General features: G+C 46.8%; 1 protein-coding gene and 1 pseudogene across 1 annotated transcript; both read left to right on the top strand.

The window, feature by feature from the left end:
• The first annotated feature begins 779 nt into the window (after positions 1–779).
• LOC123107977 (uncharacterized) lies at positions 780–2096 on the top strand (annotated as a pseudogene).
• A 4538-nt stretch (positions 2097–6634) lies between these two features.
• LOC123107975 (uncharacterized) lies at positions 6635–11709 on the top strand. The gene is made up of 7 exons (XM_044529851.1): positions 6635–8072; positions 8611–8678; positions 8757–8806; positions 8965–9061; positions 9133–9210; positions 9291–9458; positions 9990–11709. The coding sequence occupies exons 1-7, from the start codon at positions 8063–8065 to the stop codon at positions 10002–10004; spliced, it is 486 nt and encodes a 161-aa protein (XP_044385786.1). The 5' UTR covers positions 6635–8062; the 3' UTR covers positions 10005–11709.
• Positions 11710–22363: the final 10654 nt, after the last annotated feature.

Below are 22363 nucleotides of genomic sequence, written 5' to 3'. Positions count from 1 at the left end.
GCCTCCTGTTACCATCCGCCTTAGACGCACAGCTCGGGACCCCCTACCCAAGATCCGCCGGTTTTGACACCGACAAGGGAGGAAGCCCCGGTGATACAGCGAGTTGTAGTTGTTCCTCAACCATGCTGAGACCACCAGTGGGTTCGGTCGCCTTATCAGTTGACTGCGCTTATTCTGACCCAGACGGTTCAGCTACTGCGGGTATGATCCTACGATGAATCGACGGTAGCATTATTTTTGCAGCCTACAGATGTATTTTCAATTGCAATGACGCTCTGGATGCTGAGATTCATGCCTTAATGCAAGATATGGCCTTGGCTATTCAACACTTTGAATTGCCTGTCATAGTTTAGATTCCTCAGAAGCACTCCTTGCGTTGAAAGGAGACAATCTTTCCTGGTCCGTTTATGGACATGTAGTTGCTTAGATCCAACTTCTCATGAGTGATAGGGAGTTTATTCCTTCAAAAATTAAACGTGATCAGAATAGGGTAACAAATCGGTTGGCTTTGTATAGCCGCATGGAGAGTACTACTACTGTATGGCTAGGTAGGAGTCCACCTTGTGTGAATAAACTTGTGCCTCTCGATTGTAATCCTAAACTTACAGAGGCAGCCTTCGTATGTGGCAAGGAGGCAAGATCATCACCACCTTCAGCACAGGTACGTATCGGCTTCGGACGAAGAAAACGAGACCAACCCATACCGCACACGATACGAACACGACTCTCCATATGTACCCGGCCCGCAAATAAACGGCGGCAACTGATCGGATGTTGGACTCCCGAAACATGATCCCGTGCAGGCGCCGCGCAAAGCGGCCGCGGCGCCCTGGCGATCTCCGACGAACCTGCGCGACAAGAGACTGGGCGGGCCTCGGGGACGGACCGGCCGGCCGGATCGCCGAGCTCGCCCTCGCCAGCGACGTGGCCGACTACATCCGCTTCCGCGCCGTCTGCCAACCGTGGCGGCGGTGCTCGCTGGACCCGCGCGCCAGCGGCTTGGACGGCCGTTTCCTGCCTCGTCAGTGGATCATGGTAGACAAGGCACCTGCCGCCGCCGGCCCCCGTCGCCATCGCTTTCTCAACTTGTCCACCGGCGAGTGCATCCGAATGGACCTCCCGCAGCTCGCCGAGCATACGCTGCTCACGCTCACCCCCGATGGCCTCCTCTTGCTGCTCGACGAGCCAACCCTGGTGGTTCGCCTGCTTAACCCTCTCACGCACCAGCTTACCGATCTCCCGCCGATGATGGCGCTCCTGAGCCCCGTGCAGCATCTGGCTTGGCTCCGCGGCTTTGAGATTGGGAGAAGAAAGAATGGATTTATTAGGGTGTCTGGCGTGGGCCTTGTCGCCGACGCCTCCACGGTGTGGGTGGCGGTCAGCTTCTGTCATCCCATGGTGCTCGCCGTTGCTAGTCCCGGCGACGAGAGCTGGACCGTTGTCGACAAAAATTACATATGTTCGACTCTGCCTTTTGCAGGCCGCGTCTATTGTGTCCCCTGCGGGGAGGTCATGGTGCTGAAGAGGGGCTCAGAAGACCAGCAGCCGCCACGACTCGAGACGGTCGTTGACTGGAGCGAGCTGTTCCACTTCTGCCCAATGGCGCATAGCCTTCACCTAGTGGACAATGGCGGGGAGCTGATGCTGGTGCACCGGGCGCTACGACGCACGGACGACAAGTATCACAGGGAGTACGATGTTTATAGAGTGGATCTGGAAGCCGGGGTCCTAGTCCAGGTCAAGAGCTTCAACGGGCGCGCCGTGTTCATGGGCATGAGCCGTGCGATCTCCGTATCAGCTGAGGCCGCTTTTTCCCTCTCTCGCTGCTGATACTATCTACCTGGGGCGCGATTGGGATGGCCGGGCTCAGGAGTACAACATTGTGGATGGAAGCAAATGCAATCCGACCCTTGACAGGTCGGTATGCACGAGTAGCATCGTGGACTGTTTGCTTTGCTGCATCCAGGGCGTCGGCGACGAACTTGTCTGAGCTCATGCATGGCTACTGTTGGGTGGTGTGTGTTGTGATTATTATTTTTGACGTGTGTCTGTTATTGTCTTATATACTCCATTACTTACTTTGTATCAAACCGCGTTATAAGCACATGTACCTCAAATATTGTATACAGTCTTTGCTCGGTCCACAATCAGTTGGTCATGAACATTTCTCTCTAGCTAGATTAGTCGTTGTACGTACAAAACGCATGCAGATGACTCGTGCATACAGGCCTTTCGAACAGGAACCAATAGCAAATTGAACTGCAGGTTTGCAACATGCAGTATAACATGTTTTGCTCCCACGTATCGTCAAAATCGTACATGTCAGCCGGGGAACGCAAACAAGCGACGACTTGCACTTGTCCAAACGCATCATGGCACGAACCCAACATTAGCTCCCACGTCAACTATCGAAAATCCTACACACGCGGATAATTACGGAGCTTTTACTTAATCTTTCCAACTAACTAATCTCCCCCCCCCCCTCCCCCCTGATTTTCAGTGGGGTGGGTCCCGCCTCATCCCCAACTTTTAATCCCAAATCCCCACCTCAGCCAGTTCGTTGATCCTGTAAAAAAATTCCCCATGAACCAAGCATTGCCGCGTCAACTATACCTGACAGGAAGAAAGGACGCATAGCTCTACTACGTCCAGGATGCATGTCTCTATAATTAGTCGTTGGATATGCTCCATCCAATGGTCGAAAGATAGCAAATCCAAGCATTATCCTTCCTCAGATAGAAGTTTTCAGCTCAAAGAATTATGCCATACCACATATTAATTAGCCCAAACAATAAGTGTCATACATGCGGCACGAAGACGCGGCCCTGACGTTTTTTACAACTCAAGTTGCCATCCAAAATCAAAAAACAAACCCCAAAAAAACTGAAACTTGTCATCCGAAAAAAATTTGGCATGCTTGACAACTAAAGTTGTCATCCTCGCGTCACTAAACTTGCCATAAAAATGTTTGGATTTGACATGTGTCAGTGCCACACGTGTGACACTTATCAGGGTCCTTAATTAAACCCCCATCATATAATCTTATTAGTGTTGTGTTTCCCCATCACTGGGGTAGTTGCTTACTTTTTAATCAAATTTGTTAAGAAAATAACAATATTGTGTCACTAGAACAGTTGTTTTTTTAGGGGCACTGGAGTAGTTGTTTACAAATATATATCATCGTTGAAATTATTTGAAAAAGGTTCATGAAGATTGCATGATTATTGGTATATGTTAACAACATATATGCTTGAAAGAACACTTTGAGACACAAAGTTTAGGCATGCCAAAAAAGATGCAAAGGAATTTCTTGAAATCATACCTGATGGAACTCTCTTTTTTTATGAAAGAGAGATCGCCTCTCCGATTTTCATTACTAGAAATCACCAAGTCTTACAAGAACCAAGAGAAAGAAACCACTTCTAAACCTACCTGATGGAACTAATCATCAATTCTAAAAGAATACCTTCAGTATTCATGACGGAGCACAGGCATGTCTCTCACATCATGAAATGTCCATGCACCACAATCAATGCGCTCCATTGTATCCAGCAACCCACATCCGTCTAACTTCATTCTCGGATCCAGAACGACACCATCTTCTCCATCAACTGGCACTAGAAGTTGACGCATGCTTCGCCTCGCCGATTTTCACTATTGCGTCAGCTGTGTACTTTTCTTAGATGTTGTATTGCTGATGTTTGTTGGACGAAGTGTGTTACGCCCCTTATTTTGTAGGCTATTAGTGTGGCTAGCTTGTTCCTTGTCTTTATATTGGACGGGGATTTACTTGTAAGTGCAGGAGTGGTGGACAGTTGTGGATATTGCGTTCCTACAAGTATGATATTTAATTTGCCATCATTCGGCGATGCGAGTGTGAGCCGTGATGCGGCTCTATATGTGACACATGGCACATGATAGTCTACACGCATGCCAAATAACTTTATCCAATTAACTGAAACAACGAACACCATCTTACAACTGGGACCCACATGTCCTATGTACCCATGATGCACCAAAGATTTATATTCCACAACCTTGAGCGTTACACTTTTCACTTCCCAAATCAACCTAGCATTTAAGCATCTCCTTTCAGCATGGCTCAATACATACATCATACTTTGGTGCTACCTAAAAATTAGTATTCTAATATACAAAGATGAAACAAATAATCATAGTATATGTTATTCTCCATACCAGTCCTTCAAGTGAAATAGGTGCTCGAGACCTCGGCAGTCCGGCCTTTCCATACAATCCATGAAGGATAGATGCCGGCTAAGATGGGTAAACCAATTGTTGCTTCATCAATCTAATGAGTGGAACAAGCTGATCATAGACAAGTTGTTCTATAATTTTGAAGCGGAAGAAATATACATGATTAAACTTCCCCAAAATCAATGGTAGACATTCTGGCTTGGAATTATGAGAAGAATGGTACATTCACGGTTAGGAGTGCTTATCAGTTTGGAGTTTCTTTGTTGGGTGGATCTAGCGAAGGATCCTAAAAAAATCCCAGTAATGATAGGGAGAGCTTATGGAATCTAGTTTTGAAAGCAAAGGTACCCCATAAAGTCTGTATCTTCACCTGGAGGGCTGCCACTGACTCTCTCCCTACGAAGGACAACAAGCACAAGAGGACTCTTGAATTGGATGGTATATGCAACTTATGTGGAGTTGATGTTAAAAACGCACATCATGCTACTGTTGTATGTACAAAAGAGAGAGCTCTTCGAGAGAAAATGAGTAAACTATGGAATTGTCGGAAGAGAAGTCGATCATGCCCTTCTCCCCAGATTGGCTTTTGCAGAGCTTGAGTATTTTGCCTGGTGAGATGAAGGAAAAATTTATGATGTTTTTGTGGAGGGCTTGGCACCTGAGAGATGATGTCGTTCACAACAAAGGCGAGGCTACTATACAAGACTCAATGATGTTCTTGAGAAATTACTGGGAGTGTTTATCCCTCCCAAATCCAGTTGCAAATGATGTTAAGGGGAAGCAAAAGTTGCATGAAGTTCAGTCTGCTAGCCTACCTTCCCATGTTGATGTGGTTGGCTGTACTAAGCCGCCTGAGAATCACATAAAGATCAATGCCGACGGTTCTTTCATTGCATCCACAAGATTGGCTGCGCTGGGAACGTTTGGCGGGGATTGTTTTTGTGATATTGTCTTCTCAGCGGGTTTCCATTTTCTTGGATGCTTGGATGTAGAGGAAGCTGAAGTCACATGGAGACCCTATCTTTTGGCCTCAACCAGGCTCGTAAACTAAATTTGAACAAAGTGCACATGGAGACTGATTGCATCGTTATAGTGGGCGATGTGAATGATAGTAATGTTAGCAGGGCCAGCTGGTGGGCTTGCTATGAGAACTATAAGGATATGATCAAGGGGTTTGGAGCTTCTTCTGTTTTCAAAGTTCATAGGGAGAGCAATGTAGCCGCACATGAGTTGCTACCTATGCTAGAGTGAATGAGGATTTCTTTCTGTTAGCTGATGTGCCACAAGTTTTGAAACATGTAACTGCTCATGATTGTGACATGGGTTTATTGATATAAATGAAGCTCTCCTTTTCCTAAAAAGAAGAAGAAGAAATAGGTGATCGAGCGTTTTCACATCCAGCAACCAGCTGGGCACGCCAGAAAATGTAGATGATCTATGTTAAATTGCTTATTTATCAACATCTAATACACATATCAATTTTCCCAAAAGAAATATGTGTCTTCTTATCCTATACTACTACTCTATTTTTGTCATGTCCATTGCATACCTCAGTAATAGGCAACATGCCATGAGAAAATGCACCTAGCATTTTCCAAGGCTGAAGCCTTTTAGTATGAATCATGCCAAAACACTCAGCGGAGGTTTGGTAAAGCCATGTATATACAAATTCATCTCAAGATTGAAATCTTGGCATTTCTCCCAAAATGCCACCAATGAGATAAGTGCCTAAAAGGAGGGGAAACCTAGTATAACAAATCTTGATCCATGCGAACAACCTAAAAGCAAGCACAATTTACAGGGAAGGACACCATACCTTCTTAGAACTCCAATTGTTTCTCGATGGCAAGAACCTAAATAAAAACACAACAAACTAAAATCATAGAGATCTTGGCTTATCATCCGTATAATAGCAAGAAAAGAAGAAGAACAAAAACGTGTAACTTCCAATTTGTTTTCACTCATCTCAGCCGGCACTCAGGATTTAGAGGACTGAAGGTTCTTGGTGGTGATCCATGCAAAGCAAGGTGGAGAGTCACTTATAGGTTGGTGAGTGCTGAGTGCATACCGTTGTTCTTCGGTTAATGAACTGAGGCCAGTGGTGAGGGTTGGGAACGTATCCAATAAACCCAGCCTTGTGGTGCTATCGGTGCACTGAAGGTCTAATAAAATCACACTACAAGTGTTCAAAAAATTTGAAAATATTTTAGCATGTACACATAACAATATCAATCATGTCATCCAAGCTGAAAATAGTGGGGAAATTAAGCTGTTAATATTGGGGCTCCGCAATAATTTCTCACAGATTATGATGGTTTTTGGCATAACTTTTTCAATATCTGTTTTTTTATTGGGAAAAAAGAGCTCTGCAGCAGATGCTCAATTCAAATCGCCCCGGGATTAACTACTACAAGTTGCTCGTGAAGGAAACGGAGGAGGAGTGGAGAGGTAACCCTAACCCCCAAATCCTGGAGCGCCTCCTTCAATCCCCAACACTCCCATTCGAAATCCGTAACGCGGACGGCGTCCGGATCGATGGCCGACCACCGCGCCTCGGTCAATTCCCCCGGCGACGCCTCCCCCTGGCCGGCGTCGATTCTCCTCGCCCAGGAGGCGTACGTCGCCGTCAGCAGGAACCACACCACGGCCACAGCCAAATCGAGGGTCGACCATACCGTGGAGGTCACCTTCTGGATCGCCGACCCACCGGCGGTGTCCTTCTACACGTTCCACTGCTCCAAGCCCCCCATCTCCGACTCTGAGGACGCCGACTTGGAAGTTCAGCCACACGTGGTTGACGCGGAGGGCCGATTCGTTCTTATCCGCACCTCTTTTGCTTCCGGCGACGGCGAGTATGAATTCTTCATCTACAAGGGCGACCCCAGGTCCCCGTCCCTCGACAGCGTCCCGCTTCCCGATGATGATTCGCTGCACCGTGTTAGCTAGTTCGGAATCGTGCCCCGTGGTGACGGGGACATTATCTCCTGATTGCACTCTGTGACGCAGTGACCTTGAAGGATTACCAACTCCACATCTAGGATCAAGGAGCTGCTCAACCCATGTCCTGGGGTCCTTACGATTGCACCCGACAAGGCCATGTTGCTCCGAGATGGCGTGCTGGTGTGGGTCGATTTGCTGCACGGCATGTTGGTGTGTGACATACTTCAAGAACGAGAACCCCTTCGTGCGCGCTACATCCCATTGCCTGAGCCATTGCCTAGAAACAGAGAAGAAATTTTGAAGCAGTTAATCCCGGGAGCTGGCGTCAGGCGTATTCGGGATGTTGCCTATGTCGATGGTCTGATCAAGTTTGTTGAGATGGAACACCGCGTCACTGTAACAGAGATTGTAGAGGTTCCTCCTGAAAAGCCGTCTGACCCCAGGGACAAGACTGTCCTCTATGATTCTGACTTGATCATGCTCTACAAGCGTAAACATGTGGACAACATACCCAAGACGCTGCGCACAATGAATGGTTGGAGTGCCATGACATGGACTAGGGAGATTGGGTCTGACTGTTGGCTCAAGGGAGTCATTGTTGATGTTGATGACATTTTGGTCGATGACTCCGCGTTTTCGGTCTTACTGTCTGGCCAAAGGAATGAATCCGCTGGGAGCTTGACATTCAAGAACATGTACTCGGCTTGCTCCATCCTGAGTACAGATGGTAATGATATCCTTTACCTCAAGTTATCCAGGAAATGGAGTGATCGATCTGGATGGGTGGTTGCTGTTGACCTTGAAGAGAATACACTGAAAGTGGAAGCACCTGGGGCGCACCCATTTGGAAGATATTCTCCTTTCGCGGCAAACATTCCTTCCCTGCGCATTGGTGAACCATCTAAAAATGACTCCTGGTAATTGTTCATCTGCTCTTGTTATCAACATGCTTGTGACCCTTTCAGTGCTACGCACAATTTGGTTGGTGAATTATCTTATTTGCTGCTACCCTTTTATGCTCCACGCTATGCATATCTTTGTTAGGGTGTTTAGAGCTACATATGATACTCTCTGTGATCTCTACTGTGAGAAATAGGGCTATCTGGTTTTTCTACCTTGTCTTATGGCTACATGTTAATCTTGTATAAATTGTGGGGTTTTTTTTTTGCGTAAGGGTCTACTGCTGATTCATACTTACACTGTAGAATCCAATCCTAATCTGTGCTGGGCAGCTATATTTTATCAACTTACAGTGCAGATAGAAATTAATGCTGCACTAATGCTTATCAAAGAAATTCAAATTGTTCTATGCATGGGCGTGTGGATATTTACAAGCTGCGTGCTATTTTGAACCCCATCCGAGTCTGCAAAAATTAAAGAATAAAATAGCTTGAGCACTACTGAATACCTGTTTATGACTATGGCATTGCTTATGAGTTTATCTATCTCTTGTAGGCATTAAAGTCTCAGCAATTCAAACCGCACAGACAAGCAGCTCTGCGAATGAGCCAAATAATGCAGCTGTAAGTATTTTCTATCATGTATTATTTCATATTTCAAAAAATTCCGACCTGCTAAAGTTTCCTCTCTTGTGTCCATAGATCTGTGTCGGTGAGCCTGATTCCTATGAATCTGAAAACAAACGTCCAAGGCAGGTTTCTTCCTCTGTTATGAGAACTCTGTTCTTTGAAGATCTTTGCAACGATGATCTGTTTTAAACGTCAAACCATTCAATGTTCTGAATGCTATGCTAATTAGTTTTTGCACATATTGGAGGTCTTCCATATAACTGGTTTTGTTGTTGCTCAGGCTATTGGCTGAGAAAGCCAACCATGCACAAGATTTAGCTCAGAGTACTGTACGGAATGTTCATAGCTCACAGGCTTGTCCTGATCAAAACAATATGGTATGCTGAATCCAGTATGTTTCATTTCCTATGTGTCATAGACCAAGATTAATACGATGAGTCATTTCCAGCCTCCACAACCATGCTTCAACAGATGGGAGGCGCCTGGCTACCGTGGGTACTCATCATGCCCCCCTCAAAACAATCCGGTATGCTGTATTTCATATGCCCTGTTTCCCATGTGTCCATTTTTGCATACAACAACATTTATTAGAATGTGCCACTGCAGCCGCTGCCACAATGTTTCAACAAGTTCACTGGACCCTGCAACCCTGTGTGTGCACCGTCGGCCCCTGCCCCTAACATACGTAGCTACGACAATTATCATTCGCTGTGGCAGCACCCACTGCTACCGGAGCAGCAGATGGCACCTAGCAGGGCATTTGGACCTCATGTGGTAAGAAAATTGTGAAGCTTATGATACTAGTAATTGCGCACGATGCAATGCATGTTAATATTTAAACAATATATTAATTGCATGCTGATATTAGATATGCTATTATTTGTGTGTTAATCCTGTGATTAATGCAATATTTGGTATGATATTAATTACACGTTAAACACGTTTAAAGCTCGCCATTGAAGCAGTCTAGGTCGTTGGATTAACTTAGTTCGATGGTCGAGATCGGTTGGATCTGCCCCTTTGGGTCTTTTTATATTGGTATAGATGATCCCATGTCCTCATTTGACCTGCAGCTGTAGAAAAGACAATCTCGTTGTGTTGTATGATTAGAAGATTCAAGAAATCATGGGCACCATGTTTGTAAATATGCTAAGGATTACAAAAAGAACTAAATATTCGAATAAGTTTGAATCTAGTTCATCGTCATATAATAGGTTGCAAAGATGGAATTATTTATGTCTGCTACGTTATACTGCTTTTGTCCTGTTACTTACAGTTAAATTAATTAAAAGTTTCTGTTTGCAGGCACCCCATCCATAGTTCAACAACTGGCGTGGAGCCAGACACCATGGGAATTCACAGCAACACCCTGCCAGTAACTCATATTACTATGGTGCGCACTCAGGCAGTGGCAACCAAGGATTTGGATTTGGTTACCGTCCGATTTACTATGATTACCGATACTAACCACGTTTACTGACCCCCTCCGGTAAAGCACTCTGCCACCCTTACTGTCTGAAAAATTCCAAGTTAATTTGAATTGGAGGTATATATAATTAACTGCCGTATTCAGTATATATCACGGGTTCGACTCCTAGAAGCATCACTACTGCAATTGCTGTGTTAGTGTATGTATATAGATTTCTACCTCTTTTGTCATTTAAAATATATATTCAAATTTCAGCTTCCCCCTATTCAGTTGCAGCTTCCCTGTAAACACTTAGTGGTGTTTGACCTCGTGCGGTAAGACATCGAGGTATGTTCCAAACTGAAATTTAGATGTGGTTGCACTTGCACGGTTGGCCTTTATGTACGAAAATATTAGCCTCACATAGTTAGATACTGTACACCGAAATGTAAGTAAAGCTGTCCTGCATTAGTATTCACGGGTGTGAAATATGAAAAAACAGCAGCTGTTTTTCTGAAGTGTGAACTCATTAGAATGGCGCTTAACCTCTTAAAGAGGTACTTTGAAAGAAGCGAATGTTTGATAAAGGTGTGGTAAGGGTCAGAGGGTGATGGAGGGTGGCGGCTCCTTGAAGATGGAATAAGGTTCTCCCCGCCTAGCCGTCGCCCTGGTGGTGCGTGTAGCATCGTTGGAGGGCATGTGAAGGTGTGTCTCTGGTGTATCTCGCCGGATTCAGGCTGTATTTTTCTTCGTTCGTCTAAGTTTCTGTGTTTACATGTTGGATCCTTCCAATCTAATCTTCTCTTCATCGGTGATGGTTACTATTCTGGCGTGCTGGTCATGTGGGGCCTTAGCACGACGACTTGACGACTTTTCAACTGTATACTACAATGAAGTTTGCCTGGCTCCGATGAGGGAGGGGCGATAACTGCGGCACACCGTCAGCTCGCTCCAGTGATTGTAGTCGCTATTGGATAGAAGGTGTACGGGCTTGGATGTAATTTATGTTCTTTGTACTACCAAATAGTTGATGAATAGATTGAAAGTTCTTTTCCCCAAAAAAGCCATCCATTGCATGGTCGTTGTGGCCTTGTGGGTATGTTACATCCGGGATATTTATTGTACCTTTATTTCCCAGGGTACTCCTGTTGCCTACCGGAAGATATGGCCCATTAGATCAAGGTTGGAGCGACGGTTAATATTCATTTGTCCCTACCAGAAAACTCATTGCGTGCAAGTTGAGTAGCTACACGTTGGTTTTAGAGAAAAGTATGTTTTTCGTCCCTCAAGTTCCAAAAAGTGCAGACTTCGTCCTTCAACTTTTTTTTGTCTACTTTTGGTCCCTCAAGTTTCAAAAACGGTCAAGTTTCGTCTGAATTCTGGTTTTGCTAGAAAACAGGACACATGGTGTGGTATTCTCTCTCCCCTCGCTTGCCACGCCCGACCTGCCGTTGGGTCAAACAGACAGCCCGCGCGACGCCGTCTTCACTCTCCACCTCGCGCTCTTCTCTTCCTCTTCTCTCTCTCTGTCCCGACCTCACCGTCGCCTTGCCCGGCGTCGTCCCCTTGCTCACCGCCAGCGCCTTGTTCCCCTTCGCTGCCGGCGCCATGCGAACTCGCGAGGAGATCCTTGGGTGGATGAGTGAGGACAGAAGCAGTTGTGCTCCTACACAGGTAAGTGCCAATTTGTGATCTAGGGTTAGGGATTTGGGGATTTAGGATTCTTCCTTGGTGATTGAGGGACTAAGGGGAGGTGCTGTTGGGTGTTGTTTGTCGTTGAATAGGTCTATATGCCCGAGGAACTGATATCTGGCAAAGTGCCGGCCACTCGCAATCGAAGATCCAGAGTTTTGCGGCATTGAAACGGAGAGCAATTTTAGTTGTTTTTGTGGATTTTTGCCGGTGAGAAAGGTTGCTTGTGAAGGTGTGAACACTGGCAGAAGGTTCATTTGTTGCATGCGGGAGGTGAATTTAGTTGTCGCATTCATTTCTTTCTACCAAATCTGCATGGTAATGTTCAGATGAACTGATGCAATTTATTTGAATTTTAGGATGAACAAGCATGCGATTTTCTGATGTGGTATGATCCTGAATGGCCTGCACCAGCGCAGAGATCTATGAATGCACTTTGTGCAGATAAGTTGAAGGCTGAAGATTGTAAGTTGAATTGGAGCTCATGTTGGCCGATAAGATATCTGACATGGAAGAAAAAGAGAAGAAAAGGCAACAGAAGATGATATCCAAGACGAAGGCAATGAAGATGGAGCTAAACAAGAAGGATCTGTTTATCTGGGTGTTAGTTGGTAGCAATATAGCTTTATTTGCAGTGCTAGCTGTGCTTATTGGACTGAAAATGTAATGTTTTGTAAGTTGCACTGCTAGCTGTTGCCAAGAACTGAATGTAATAGGCTAAGATGCTATGTATGTTAGTTTGTTGTGCTTATAAGCACTGACCAATTGTACCTATTTCAGTTGACATTATAAGCACTGAATTATTCTGTACTAAATTGTGCTCTATGTTGTACATATTGGCTTGATCTCTTTTTGGCATTTGGACAGCAAGTAGGCACACATATTCAACAGAAAATGAGAGCAAGCACACAATTTTAAGTGCTAGAAACACAGCCAAGGTTCAACTTAAGAAACATAGCCCAGGTTCATCTTGTTCAGTACACAAGCAACAGGTTTTCTGAAGGAAACAAACAACAGTGTTCAAATTTAACTGAAGGAAACAAACACACAGGTTTTCTGAACATACACACAGGCCTCACTCGAGCAGCTTTCTGGGCACTTTTTTTGCTCTTTTATTTGCTCCAGTGAAGTTGGTGTTAGCAGCTCCAGAACTGAAATTCATAGTAACTTCAGAGCTGCTGCTAACATTGACATGAACATTCTTCACAGTGGCCTTTGAGGTAGCAGTGACCTTGCTCTGAGGTGGTTTGAAAGGCTTGAATCTGCTAACATTTGAAGGTGGCCTTCTTGAAGTAGATGGAATGTCTGATGGAGCTTTTCTCTTGCTACTCACATTTGTGCTTTCCTATGAGGGTTGCACAGGACCCTGCAAGCATTTTCATTAGAGAGCTATGTTTGACATATTGCACAGAAAATAAGGTAGGAACATAGCTAAACACTCACCTTTGTAGTTGGCCTAGAACTAGCCTTTATAGCTGGCCTAGAACTGCCCTTTGTAGTTGGCTTTGGGGCAATTGGGGCACTGCTAGCAGGTGGTTTAGGAGCAGTACACTTTGTTTTGTTGTGACCTGTGCATTTGCAAACAGAGCATCTACTGATTGTGCCAACTTTACCCATCCTGTGCTTAGGTGTAGTGGGTTTCTCTCCCTTCCCTTTCTTCCTCTCAGTTCTTGGCCTTCCTGGCATTTTTACATATCCTGGAGATGTTGGCTTAGGTCTGTTGGATTCAGGCCAAGTTGCCATACCATATACTAACTGGAGGAAGTGTGAGTATGTTGCCTTGAAATTCTGCACTGAAAAGCAGCTAGCAACATAGCCAGAAATGTCATTTGTGACCATGTGTATAGCACACACAGCATGTGCACATGGTAAACCAGAGAGCTGCCAGTACCTACAGCTACATGTCCAGTTGGTCAAATCAACTTTGAATCTATACTGCACTCTTTGTGTCACTTCAAAGCAGTTGTTGCCATTAGATATGGCAGTGCAATGAGCTGACTCATTGATCATCTTTTCAAGTTTTTTCATAATGTTTGGACAGATAGTACCACTCCACTTTGGCCACTTGTCATTGTTCTCTTGTATCCTTACCATGATTTTCCTTCTAATGGTCTCTTGTATAGTAATAACAACAAAGAATCTAGCTTCCACAATCCACTTATTAAAGCTCTCACACATGTTGTTGTCTACACTATCACAGTTGGATCCTAACCTCATCCATGCTCTGCTCCAGTGGCATGGGTCTGTTTTAGTGACAGCCCTTGCACCCATAACAGTTTGCTTGGCCAACTTCTCCCTAGCATGATTAAACAGAGCTACATTTGATGCTTTTGCACATCTCCAGAACAGTTTCTGCCAGTCCTTGTTTCTGAATTTAAGTCTCCAGTTAGCATATATATGTCTGGCACAATTCCTATGCTCAGCCAATGGTGCCCAGTTCTGAACTGGTGTTATAATTCCCTAAAAAAATAAAAAAGAAATTGTTAATTAGCATTTCCAATTTGCAAAAAGTAGCAATAAATTATGGAGATCTCTAAATTATGTAGCACTCACTTTCTGTTGGTCAGATATGAACACCCAGCCTTGACCATCTTCCACTTCCAAATCTCTAAACAGTAAATCATAGAACCAATCCCATGAGTCATTATTCTCCTTCTCAATTACTGCCCATGCAATTGGGTACATTTGGTTATTTGCATCCCTCCCTATAGCACAGAGCAGCTCTCCATTTGTTGCTCCTTTGAAAAAACATCCATCCATTCCTACTACTTTTCTACAACCTGCCTTGAAACCTTCTTTCAGAGCAGCCAAGCACACATACATTCTTAGAAATGTCGGTACTCTTTCCTTTGGATCAAGTTTGACAACAACAGTGCTTCCTGGATTGCTCCTCGGCAATTCCAACTGATAATCAAACACTTTTGAGTATTGGAACTTGGTGGAATCATACACTCTCTGCTTCACAATTTGTTTTGCTCTCTGAATTTGTGATGTGCTCACATTTGCAAACATGTCCTCTTGCACATGTGCTTTCAAGCTGTCAATCTTCCATCCTGGGTGGCCCCTAATGAGCTTATCATATTTTTGTGCAATCCTCACTGAAGTGACCAGCTTGTTGTCCTTCCTTTTTGGGCAATAATGCTTATCTATGAAAGATGTCACCTGCCAACTATTGCACCTACTTGTCCTACTTAGTAAACAGAACCAGGGACATGTCCCCCAATCACACTCTGCTCTGCACCTTACAGAATCATTTTTCTTAAACCTAATTAACCTTCTGTGATGCAGTCCATAAGTAATTATTGCTTTTCTGAACTCTTCCTTTGATTCAAATTTCATTCCAAGACAGAACTCTGGTACTTCTCCTCTGTCTTTGTACACAGGATATTTTTTTGGTTTGCTGACAGCCTCTCCATCACTGTTTTCTTCAAAAGAGTCATCAAAATCTGAGCTGTCTGAGTAGCTTTCAGCAGCTGCATCCTCTCCAACATTTTCCCTTGAACCTACTGTTGCATCTGTAATGAACACTTCATCTAAAATGTCAATGTTTCCAGCCCTAAGTTTCTTCTTGTACTCTACATAGTCAGCATTGATCTTTCTTGCTTCTTCATCATCCTCAGATGCTGACTCATCATCAGGTATATAATCATTGTCCTCTTCATCAGACTCTCCATCTTGTGCATCAGTATTCCCATCTAACCTGGGCACTTGTTCTTCTGGCATAACTACACTTAAAGGGGTGAACTGCTCCTCTTCCTCTCTAGCAGAGCATGCTGTTGCAACTGTTTCTTCCCCATCAGCAGAAGCATGCTTCTCAACATACACATCTGCAACTCCTCCATCACAAACAAACTCAGCCATCTTAAGAACAGTGTTGTCATCATGCAGAAAAACAAGTCCATCATTCATCTCTTTTCCTGGAACTAACCAATAAAACTACATTGTATCCCCTCCACATCAGTGCAATGATCTCTTAAATGCCCCAAAAGCTCGGGCAAAGAAAGCTTATCTCTGTCAATGTCTGACATAGCTTCACTGCCTCCCAAATACATCATGTGGTTCCCATTCTTCACAAATTCGCCATTATAATGGAACATGACATGAATTAAATCCAGAGGATCCATTACTCCCTACAATAGATGGACACAAATTTCAGATTCGGCTACAACCTAAGTGGATGGCATCTACCTACGAATCCTAAACAATATACGCAAAAAAACATACCTGAAGGTCTACCGGTGGTCGTTGTCCTGATAGTTCTCGTCGTCGCCGGTGTATACTGGATCGGCGCCGCCGCAATCGCAACACTACACCCGCCTGCGCCGCCGCGTAGATCTGCGCCTAGGTATACTGCATCGGCGCCGCCGTAGCTTTTCTCAAGGGCGTCGCCGTCCCTGGCTCCAACGCCAACACCGACCACCACGCCAAATCGGGATCCACCGCCGCCAAGCCTCGGGTTTGGGAGAGAGGTCACAGAGGAAAGGGAAAGGGGGAGAGAGTGAAGATGGCGTCGCGCGGGCTGTCTGTTTGACCCAACGGCGGGTCGGACGTGGCAAGTGAGGGGAGAGAGAATACCACGCCACGTGTCCTGTTTTCTAGCGAAACTAGAATTCGGATGAAACTTGACCGGTTTTGAAACTTGAGGGACCAAAAGTAGACCAAAGAAAGTTGAAGGACGAAGTCTGCACTTTTTGGGAACTTGAGGGACGAAAAACATACTTTTCTCTTGGTTTTACATCATGCAAAGATAACCCACCCTTGTTGTCACCTAGAATCACTCCGGCACTATCCCAGACATCTTTCCTGACAAAAGGGCTGTGAAGGTGTTGTGCAAGCACTTGCGACTTTCTTGGTGGCAAGAAATTGTTTTAGTTCCTTCAGAAAAGTCTTTTGTGAAATTGTCCTTGGATAGCATACTGCTTGAAATCACCATAATAATGTGTTTTTATGCGAAATGTTACGGACAAACAGCTCTGTGATTCCTCGTCAGGCGGCAGCTTCTGCAGCTCCAAATCTTAAAACGAAGACACATGACAACTAAGAGGCGATCTACTTGTCCATCCTCATGACGCAACGCAGGGCCTCCCCTTAAGCATGAGGCGTTGGTTGAATGCCGTGTTGATCTACGAGAAGGGCACGCTGTGTGTGATGAACTTCTCCAGCTCCAGCTCCTCTCTGTTTAGACTCGAGATCGAGAGACAATCGAGACAGATGTAAAAGTGAATAGTTGTCTTTACTGATGATGAGATTACACATATATATAGCCTTCAAAGGGGTACGTCCGTAGGGACGTGAAGCAACCGCCTTGGTTAGGAAAGCAAGGATTATTAGAATTAATTAAATCCTAACACTCCCCCTAATCTATGCTTTTAGTGTAAATATGGTCATCTTGAAAAACTCCTTCAAAACCCAGTGGGAAAAGGTGAGGATATATATTTTTTTTTGAGCAAACACAGTGGGGAAAGGCTCCCCACAGTAACTCTATTTTCTATTAATAATGGGTGGTGTTACATGGATCTGTACAGGTGAGGTACATGATACAGAAAAATTAACAAATTACAATGTATCCAACCAGGATTGCATCCCATCCCTTAAACTAGATCTTACTTTCTTGATAATGGTGCTAAAATGCTCTTTGAAATTTGATAAGCAGTGAGTCATACTTCTGTCAATATTGTCAAAGATAATGCCATTCCTATGCTTCCATATGCTCAGCACCCTGCTATTATCTTCTCCTTAAATCCTTGGCTGTTATCTCTACTTTTGCCCTCCATTAGCATTTCAATAGTATTAAGATCTGTATTCCATTCCATATCTATTGTAGCCGAGAAATTTCTGTTGAAGTCACATTCAAAGAAGAGATGTTGTAGGTATTCATTGGGCTCATCATCACATAGGACACACCTCCTGTTTTCTATTTGAAAATTCTTCCTGATTAGTAGGTCTCTAGTATTTAGTCTATCCAGTAGAAGCAACCAGAAGAAATTTTTTTGTTTGGGCAGGTTGCATGACTTCCAAATCCACTAAAATGGTGGTGCTGCCTTTGGTGGGTTTCCAATAAGTTGCAGATAAATCTTTTTGTTGGAGTATTTTTTTTCCTTTCCAGAGAAATTGCCAGCAATCTTTATTGTCATTGTCCTGGTGGATGTTGCTTATGATTTCCAACATCTCATTGCTTTGTTGCACAGCTATAGATGACACGGGTAAATGAAACATCTCATGAAAGTTGCTGATTGAGGAAATGATAGCCGAGGCAATTGTACAGTCTGTATCTTTAGCAAATGAGTATAATTGAGGAAATCTGCTCCGGAGAGTATCCTCATTCCACTTATCATGCCAGAGTGAGATAGTGTTGCCAGTAGAGGGGATACATGTAGTCATGCTTTTAAAATCATGAAGGATAGAACAGCAATCTCTCCACCAAAAGGATCCCAACCTTGTGGGATATGAGGGTATAGAGCCATTAGAATAATAATTGCTCCATATTAATTCCACCCAGGGAATATCTTGTTTATTGAAAAACTCGAAGAGAAATTTGATTAGAAGAGCCCTGTTTTGAGTTCTCAAATCAAGGACTCCCAGTCCTCGTGCTTCTTTGGGGAGACAGACATTATCCCATTTAACCAAACAATTCCCATGTTTATTGATCTTGTTACCATACCAAAGAAAACTTCTGCCAGATTTTTCGAAGTGATCTAAGATAGTGAAAGGCACTCTGATGCAGCACATTGCATATATTGGAAGAGCAGAAACCACTGCTTTCCAATGAGTGAATCTGCCAGAATATGTCACCAGGTTTGCAATACCAGATAATCTTTTATCAAGCCTTGACACCATAGGCATGAGGTCATCCACTTTAGGTCTGGTGGATCCCATTGGTAGGCCTAGGTATGTGAAAGGCATGCCTTCTTTTTTACAGCCTAAAATGTTGGCTAATTCAAGAGCTCTGCTGTCAGAAATATTGATTGGTACTAGGGAGGATTTACTATAGTTTACCTTTAGACCTGTAAATTCAGAGAATATAGCAAGAATGTTCATGATCTTTCTCAATTGGGTAGTTTCAGCAGGCATGATGATCAGAGTATCATCAGCATATTGAATAATGGGGTATCTTCTGTTGTTATTACATTGTATTGGTAGAGATAAATCACCTTGGGACCATGCTTCATTTACTAATAATTGTAACAATTCTGTCAGATTTCGGGTTCCAGCAGACCCTTAAGGTTCGAACACTGGGGCACGCGCGGAGATTACGTCTTCTACCTCTCCGTCTCGCAAAGATCTAGACTACTGAAAGAACTGCACAAGAGACACAAGGTTTATACTGGTTCGGGCCACCGTTGTGGTGTAATACCCTACTCCAGTGTGTGGTGGGTGGATTGCCTCTTGGGGCTGATGATGATGAACAATACAAGGAAGAACGGCCTCGCGAGGGTCTATTCTTGGCTGGGGTGATGAACTGCTGGGAGGAGTTCAGCCATCTTTCTCTCTTTCTCTCTCTCACTCACTCACTGCCTTACTCTTACTCGCCGCCCTTTGCTATGTGGGTGGCTGGTCCTATTTATAGAGGCCCTGGTCCTCTTCCCAAATATCGAGCGGGAAGGGAGCCAACAATGGCGGGCTAATTTGAAGGGGGATAGCAAGTATCAACTATCCTGACAAAAGTAGTCTTCGCCTGCGCAAAGCTCTGGTGATGACGCCGTCTTGGGCTCCACGGTGACCTCCATCTCGTAGTCCTCCTGGTCTTGGTCTCGTTGCACTGAAATGGCAACCTTTGCCTGATGCCTCGGTACTCCGCGGCTGCGCTTGCCCCCTTTGCACCAAAGAGGAAAGGAGGACGCTGCGCGGGCTGGCGCCCGCCTGGCGCCCTAAGTCGTCATGGCTTGCATCACGGGCACCTCGCGAGGTACCCCGCCTTGATCTCTCCGCCTCCTCGCGAGCCAGCCTGACGAGGCCGTGCCTGAGGAAGCTCCATGTCGTCCACCCCGCGAGGCTTGGCCCCTCGCGAGGGTCTTGAGTCTTGTGTTGATGAAGATGGGCCGTGCTGGGCCCTCTTTGAGCCACGCCGCAGGCCGCAGGCAGGCAAGTCTAGGGACCCCCGTTCCCAGAACGTCGACAGTAGCCCCCGGGCCCAAGGCGCGCCCGGACTTGGCCGTGCCGAGAGGCGAGAGGGCAAGGGCGAAGCGCAGCGGGCCCTAACAGCCTGCGGCCTTGGGCGCCACGTGGCGGTTGATGGGACGTGGGCGTCTCCGCTTCCCCATGATGCCTCGGTGATCGCGTGAGTTGGACAGGTCCCTGCATGCAAATCGTGTCATGATTACCTGTGATCGTGGAGGCCGGCGGTTGGCCTTCGCTGGCTATAAGTACGGAACTGCGCGTGCCCTTCCAGCCCATCCCTCCTTGCTTCTCCTTCTTCCCGATCCTTGCTCCGTCTTGCCACGATGGCTCCGATTCGCCGGTTCTCTGCAGCGGAGAAGGGAAAGGCCCCTCGAGAGGGACCAGACCCGCTCCCGCCGAAGAAATGGCTCGCCCTTTGCGGTCGGGACGAGGAGGACCGTCAGGTGGTGTCGAGGCCTCGGTGCGAGCAGGCTCCGCCGGGGTTCCCGCTTCCCTTGTATGCCCACGTCGAGGGCCTCGAAGGGGTTGATGTCGATCCCTGCGGTCAGTGCCGTCGTCGGCGCCGACGGGTCATGAAGGTGTGGGTTGTTCCTCCTTGGGTCCACGCCGAGGGCTCCTCCCAAGAGTTCGTGCTCCACGTCGCCATTCCTCTCCAGTCTTGGATCCGTCTGCCTCCCTTCTTCGCCTCCATCATCCCGCCGGGGGAGCCCCTGGAGCTCTGGCTGCATCACGCCGGCTGCAGCACCCTCGTGACCGAGGCAGAGGTCGCGGTCGTTGCCCCGGGCGAGGTCTACATGACTCGTGGCTGGAGAGAGATCGCCCGGGTTTGCTGGGTAAGGGGCGTGCTTCGGTGATGTTCTTCAAGGTCTTCGACGCGAACAGGCGCCGGCTGGAGTGTTGCCCCGGGAGAGGTGGCCAGGACCTTGCCATGGTGAGGGCTAGGCCCGTCGACCGCTCCCTTGGCGGCTCTGCAGGCAACGGAGGCGCCGGAGGATCCAGCGACTCCGACGAGATCTTCGCGACTCTGGAGACGAGTGACAACAGCTACAAGCCCCCAAGCCGGCGCCGCTCCTGGAGCAGGGCGGGCTCGTCTGGCCGTCGCCGACTCTGATCTGGATGGGGTTGGCGCCGGCGCTTGACGGCCCACTGTTGATGATGGCATCTTTTGCAGGAGCGCGTGTAGTTAGCATCCCTTAGGATCCGTTCCCTGCGAGGAATCAAAATGTGCCCCATGGGGGCTTGTAAGGTGCCTGTAGTCCTGTTTGTTAATACATAACCCTTGCTGTAGAGCTGTGCGAGTTGCTGACTCCGTCTTAGCTCAGTTCTCCCTTTCGAACCTCGCAAGGGCTTGGTGCTCTGCGCCGACAGGTCCCAGTCCCAAGGCGGCGTCAGCCGTCGCTGGTATGCCAGGTCGCGATGCCGTGGTCAAGGCCAGGAGGTGAGCGACCCGGGGTCCGGTAAGAGCCCCTGAGTTGCGATGCTTAGGAGGTCCCCTTTGGCGCCCAAGCAGCCGTCGCTCGGCGAGAAAGGAGAGCGGCGTTGCTGACACGGAATTGCATTAGGTGCGGGTGTAGTGCTACGATAGCCGGTGCTTTCGGGCAGTGACTTATCTTGAGAGTCGGGGATTATCCCTGGTGTGTCGTCGGGTCCGCGCGTCGGCAGGAGCGGAATCGCTCGGCGAGGTCCTCGCGTGCCCCTTCTCCCCCGCCTTTGCTCCCCTTTCTGCTCTACATCCTCGGGTCCCGGCCCTCGAGCTAGTCTCAGCCATCGCTGGTATGCCAGGTCGCGATGCCGTGGTCAAGGCCAGAGGGTGAGGGCTGGAGAGCAGTAGGAGCCCTGAGTCGCGATGCTCAGGCACCCCCCCTTTAACGTGCAAGCGGTTCGCGCGAACAAGAGTGAAAGGAATGCCGCGAGGGCCTTGCCTGGTGCAACTCCCTTAGGGGATCCTGTAAACTCATCATAGAAGGAAGAAAAGGTTGCCATGACAACTATCAGTCTGCCGTTAGTTTCTTCCGAGGGGAGGTGAGGCACTGGAGGCTTGACGAGGTGGCGCCATGCGGGGCTGCCGCGGCCAGAGCTCAGCCATTCAGGTTTGTCGGCGTTGCAGGGACGGACCCATGCGCAACGTCGTGCCGTTGTGGGAGCAATTCCGTCAGTTGGCGTCAGTTGAGCAGGCAACTAGATCAAACACGTTAGCCGCGAAGGAGGGGATTCATTCAAACAGATGCTGGGAAGGTAGACATCGCTGGGTCGGGCCCGAGCGACTTGGGGATGATGCAGCCCGAGGGGCGCCCTCAATAAAGCAAGCTAACGACATGAAATAAAAGGGATACATACTGCAGGGACGGACCCACGCGGCCTGGGAACGATGCAGCCCTGGGAGGGCGCTCCTAGCCGGAAATGAAACTTGTAAGATGTCACCTGAGGGTGTCGAGGGCGAAGGGGTGCTGGTGCAGCAGAC

The sequence above is a fragment of the Triticum aestivum genome, chromosome 5A (genome assembly GCF_018294505.1).
Source record: "Triticum aestivum cultivar Chinese Spring chromosome 5A, IWGSC CS RefSeq v2.1, whole genome shotgun sequence".
NCBI classification, from domain to species: Eukaryota; Viridiplantae; Streptophyta; class Magnoliopsida; order Poales; family Poaceae; genus Triticum; species Triticum aestivum.
Note: the sequence above shows the minus strand (reverse complement) of the source record. Positions and strands in the feature narration are given on the sequence as shown.